The sequence below is a fragment of the Nothoprocta perdicaria genome, unplaced genomic scaffold (genome assembly GCF_003342845.1).
Source record: "Nothoprocta perdicaria isolate Ctin4 unplaced genomic scaffold, notPer1 scaffold_24, whole genome shotgun sequence".
NCBI classification, from domain to species: Eukaryota; Metazoa; Chordata; class Aves; order Tinamiformes; family Tinamidae; genus Nothoprocta; species Nothoprocta perdicaria.
In genome coordinates, this window is record NW_020455466.1 from 4,577,764 (window position 1) to 4,583,556 (window position 5,793).

The 5,793-nt window shown below is 39.5% G+C and overlaps 2 protein-coding genes across 2 annotated transcripts in view; one reads left to right on the plus strand and one right to left on the minus strand.

Moving 5' to 3' along the window:
• Positions 1–290: 290 nt before the first annotated feature.
• On the minus strand, positions 291–5,791 carry TIMM21 (translocase of inner mitochondrial membrane 21; the record flags this gene model as incomplete). The annotated part of the gene is made up of 6 exons (XM_026039742.1): positions 291–764; positions 856–961; positions 3,366–3,439; positions 3,971–4,068; positions 4,170–4,232; positions 5,746–5,791. Coding segments are annotated over 6 exons (480 nt in total), but the record flags the coding sequence as incomplete, so codon positions are not given.
• The window catches only part of FBXO15 (F-box protein 15), a 22,543-nt gene continuing 22,342 nt past the window's right edge, over positions 5,593–5,793 (plus strand). The window contains exon 1 of the mRNA XM_026039746.1: positions 5,593–5,610. The gene's annotated coding sequence lies outside the window, so the exon portion shown is untranslated. The remainder of the gene's footprint in view (positions 5,611–5,793) is intronic.

A 5,793-nucleotide genomic window follows, 5' to 3' on the forward strand; every position in this document is an offset into this window, starting at 1 on the left:
GATTAGCTAAAACCAAAACTGTGGAGCAAAGACAGCAACTACACCGCCATAGTTAGAGAGGCAGAACGGCAAACCCTGGAAGGACTAGACAGTACGTGTGTGCTGTTAATCTATACAGAAGATACTAATATTGAACATTCTTCAGCTCTAGCTATGTGCTATGGGTCTCCACAACTCATTCTTAGATTGTYCTGGGTTAGCCCTCTGCTGCTTCTGTAAACACGTATTCTTATTTTATCTTATCTGCACAAAGGGATCCCAGAATGAAAACAGTGAGTTTGTCTATGCTTTCAGCATCACTTTCTTTATTGCATGTTAGTGAAAAATCCAAGCAAAAGACAACAAAAACCTTCCCAGACCCCAGACCTTGGAAGACTTAGTTTTGGCGTGTGTAGACCTATCAACTAGCATTAAAAAGTTCCTTATATGCCATTATTTTACTATATCAAAAGTAGTTGCCAAAGTGATGGGTTCATTTTTCATTTCCTTAAGTCCTATATCTGTTATTTGAGAAGACCTTAATGGAGGCCCTGGGAGGATACTTCCTGCAGCAGCACAACCCCAATGCAGGCCCATACGCAGGGTACACATCTGGTCCTCAGGGAGATGGGAGAGCAACTCTCATCAACTTGGGAGATGGGAGAGCAACTCTCATCAACTTGGACCTTTGGCTATCTGTTGTCTTCAATGATAATGGTTCTTCTAGGAAAGGTGTCAACATCCACAAATATGTAGCGGATCTCAAATCTTCCTCTCTCAGGATTCTGTAATTAGGAAAGACACTTCAGGTTGGTTTTCTCTTTGGTGATTCACRTGAGATTAAGCTCGTCAGGCCTGTGAAGCAAGTGAACATACCTCTTTGACCTCCACATGGACTGTTCCTCGCTTCGCTGCTTCTGAGCCCTCAATATAGAACTTCAAACGCATATGTTTCAGTCCATCCTTTACGTATTCAATGTGACTAAAAATAGTAGAACAAAAGTTCAGCAGACCAGGCAAGGCTACACATGATGTGCTAGTTGAACTTCAAATTTCAGCTTCTTGTCTATTGGAGCTGCTTTGTGAGAAACTGTATTTCAATGTTTATTGTATAGCTTACATGCTACCACGGGTTCCTTCCTTCTCCATTTTCTTCCCAAGYTTTACAGTAGGCATATTGGGAGCAGCAGAATTAGGAGAGAGTTGGTTAAGCAGTGATGATTAGACAAGTTAGACAAATGGTTAATAGACAAGGTGCTTATGTGTGCTCACTGCTTACTGAAAGAAACTTAATATCCAAATCCTCCCCCAGAAAGCTCAAATCTGACAGCTTATGATTCCAGGATTTTTCTGCATTTATTCTAAAGAATCTTTAGATTCAGAACCTGACCTTGAAGGAAGATATCACCCAGGCTGGCAGGTTTCTCTAGACACTTAAACTAAAGTTACCCACCCAAAATACACAAAAGTCTATTAATCAATGTAATTACCAGGTTAATTGAGCCATACCATGTGATTTACTCTAAACTTAACTTATTTTGGCAATAATTTTATTTTCCTTCAATTGTATATTTTCAGCATTCATATCAGACCTTCAGCCCAAAACCTGATACTTAATTTACAGCCAAATACTAAATAAATAGAAAGGTCAAATCATTTGCAGAAACTAATGCTCCAGCTACAATTCTTTGCCAGTTTAGGCTTCCTACTGAAATTACAAACTGCTGCACACTACTAAGCTCTTCTTGCCATTAGTCACACCTAAATACACATTGTAAATTAAGCTTTCAATACAGTTTAAGGTGATATGGAAGGTTACAGGAAAAATACAAATCAAGAATCTCAGCAAGGTAAATCGCTGTTCAGGGTACAGATGCACAATAAATCTGTACATATTTGGGGACATAATCTRCATCCCAATTTGGATGATATCTAGAGTAATCTTCATACCACAGAMACGAGCTCTACCTAATCTTACCAAGTCATTGGTTTCAAAAGCTTAAAATAGACTTTCAAAAAGATGGAAATCAAATACTAGGAAAACACTGACAGTAGATCCAGTTTTTCAGGTAGCTTGTTTTACAGACAGATGCTTAAAACTATTGTTCATATTCTTTTTGTTAAGCAGCTCTACTTCAAACAACACCATTTCCCAGAGACTGACAAAAGATTTTTTTTTCAGTCTGAAGTTTAAAACAACAACAAAAAAACATGTTCTCCAAAAATGCTCAATTTCATGCTTCAAATTTTSTATTTGGGCTTATGTATCCAGTACTGTATGAAACCTGCTTGCATAAATTGCAGTCAAAAACAAAAAGAAAAAAAAAAGAAGAAAAAAGCCACACCAAAAACCCACCAAACCTAGTAAGATAACATCCCAATTGGGCTTCAGAGCTGGGAAGATTTATGTTGAGGTAAAACACAGAACTAACTCTTATCAGGAGAGCAGACAGACACACTCACAGAAGGTTTAGATGAGAGTTGCTCTGTCTAATACTCAATAGATCTGCAGCCTCAAGTACCAGAAAGCAATAAAAGCAGAGGGTAGACAATGCTGAATATCAACTGAAGACATAACCTGTGCAGACAAACCTAATGTGCTTTAAACCAGCCTGGATTGTGCAGCCTGAAAGTCAGCATCTCTCCTCTTATTTCTGGCCTGATGGAAACTGTAGTTTCAAAGCAGAAAAATCCTCATCTATTAAGAGTCATCCTGTTTTGTGGAGAGCAGCTCTCCTTTTAGCATGTTGGCTGTTTCTTGTTCTGAGGCACCCAGAATTGGAATTTTATATTGCATACACACTGCATTTAGCAGAGAATTTAGGTGTMTAACTCAGCAGTGAAATCCACCACTAACAGCCAAAGGCCTAGAGCTCAAACATCACGATAGCGCCCATGTCTCTTTCAACCTCTTCAYACTTAGGACAAAGAAATAAGCCTAACTCTCTCTGACTTCTCTCACTTTCAACATTCCTCTCCAGCTTATTTTCTTGTCCTGTAAACATATGATTAGAAGTTCAGAAAATAYTGCTCGCTCATCTCTCACTAAACAAGTGCCTACTATTTGGATAGTAGGCAAGACTAACTCTGGGGTGATGCGAACATGTTAACATTTAAATGCTTAGAAGTACAGTCTCCAATTTTACATCCTCTAACATACCAAACAAAAACTCTCTCACCTAAAAACTCTCAGCATTTTTTAAAATGTTGATATTTACTACACAAGAGGTCCCACAGAAATACTCCTTCCATTTCCATTCAAAAGTGATAAGGTATGTCACATACCCTGTCAGTTTAGTAATCTAGATCTAACTTGCAACAAGGCAACCTAGAATGTCTTTGCWGTGCAAAAACAGCTTGTGTATAGGGCAAATATGAAACGGCACCTGACAAACTGGCGTCTTCCTCGCCGTGTTGCCTCTCCATAACCTTTAATGGGTTCACCAAAAACAGCAATTACCTACAAGAGAAAAGGGTTTTGAGTTGTCAGAAAGTATCACATTCAAACAGATATTCTAGGATCAGCTCTTGTCCCTGCTGTATGTTTTATTTCAACAAAATGCCCCTTGTGAGTCTGATATGTCAAGGAGAATGCAAGTTTATGAAAGAGAACTGTGTGTCAAAAAACTTCAGTATGATTTCTGTATTTCAGTGGAATTCTTCTACATGCACAACCCCCTGAGATTATGCCATTTTAATCTCTGTTCTTACTGCACGCATCACAATAGACTCCATATACCTGCCTTTTAGCAAACTAATCGACTTAGATGCAGTGCATAGATTACACTGACCTAGTTCAAGTTCTGATTTGAAGCTGACCCTCCTCTGRCCAGCTAAAAAACACAAGCAGATCTTGCTCTTATTTTTCTGCTAAGCGCCTTGCAGACAAGTGTGTATGTTTGCTGCATGATTTCTGGCACAAACTTTTGACTTGAAAGGGACAATAATTTAAGAAGGAAAAACCTCTTATGACTAAGGTCCAGAAACCAACCTCAGGGTGAGATCTGCATTTCTCCAAGGCGTCTCCATAGATCTTATTTGGACTAGAAGAAGAGAATAGCTCTTTAAAAATCACATAAAATAAACCACCTGAAAGACAAACAGAATATGCTGAAATGAATACTAATCCAACCAGACAGAATTAATGAAAAATCTCTTCTGATAAAGCATATAGTTAAACAACAACAAACCTGTAACACTAATTCCAACAAGCACCACTATAAAATACGTGAAGTCTCTTCCAGCTTCCTTCACTGAAAGAAATAGAAAAAGAATGTGAGTTAAAACCTGAATAATAAAACTTGAATGCTGTATCTCCTACATAATCTTCTACTAGTTTACAGTTCAAATAACACRTGACTTGATATTTGCAGAAGAAAAAAAATACTCCAGGAAGAGGYTCTTAACTTCCAAAGTAAAAGAAAGTTCACAGATGTGTGTTTTGCATGGAATATTTTAATTTCTGTATTAGGCCTTATTATTTGCCTCTTCTCCCRCTAGGTGTTTAAAGACCCACACTAAGCTTCGATACTGTTTTCATGTTGACATGGAGTTTTTCAAAAACAGTAACCAAGTATTTAGCAATGGTGTATTCAAGTCACCATATAAACCTATACTTATAGCAATCTTTAATCAAAGAAAGAGATGTGAAAAGCACAGAAATATACTAAGTTGCAATAACTAATGGAAAAGATTTAATTAGGATTTAATGAATCCTCAGTCAAGTGAGCAATAATAAAGGAGGACTATCACACCAAAATATGTATTTATTGAGCCAACTGCAGTCTACAACATAAATTGCTCTTAAAAACAAAAAAACAAACAAACAAAAAACCCACACACACACCCCAAAAAAAATCCCAAAACATATGAGAAACTCTGTTATAAAATATTCTCTGGGAATTGAGAAAAAGACTACTGATTTAAGTAGCAAAGTATGCTTTTTAGCAACGTGCCAACTTTAGCAACGTGCTAACTTTAACAACCTCTTTTGCCAGCAGCCTTCTCACCAGTTGAAGTTTTTCACAAACCTCTTCTGAACGCTTGGAATTTTTGAAGTTAATTGCRTTGCAACCTCTTGTTGCTGAAATGAATGAGAACCCCCCCCAAACGACAGGCATCCTATAATAAAACTAAACAACTTCCAGAAAAATAAAAATTAGAATGACTTACCATAACCTACCAGAAATTTCTTTTTTCACCCCTCTTCAACCCCAAACACAACATTTCAACTATAGCTGAACTAAAGATGATGAAGCAGAAGAACTTATCCAGTTATGGGTTCTTTCCCCATAGCCCTTCAAATGATCYATGAATTTAATAAACGGCTACTCAGCACACACCAAGCCTCGTAGCTTTCTGGGAGACTCGTGCCAGCCAAGAGCCGCGGGGCTCTAGGGGCTTCTGGCAGAAACGCAAACGTTTGTCACGCGCTGGGGGGACATTAATCATCTGCGTATAGGATAGCGGTGACGTTATCACGTTATAGATGGCCCTGTAACCTTAYAGACGGGAAGGAGGAACAGCAACATTTCAGCAGCAAACTGCTTCTGCACGCGSCTGAAAACCTGCCCTCCTGCGTTAGCAACGTTAAGGATAACAGATTTGAAACCCCGGCGGGAGGCGGCAAAAGTTAACAACGTTAACTAAGCGTTAGGAGGCTCCGCGGGCCGCCCTTCCGTGACGCGCGTGCAACGGGCCGGGGCCGGCAGGGACCCTGGGGCGGGTTCCCTGGGTCGGTGGCGGCTCCGCTCCGCGCCCTCTTACCTCTGCGGGCGGCCGCCACGCGTCCCTGGCCGCGCCGCTCGCCCGGCA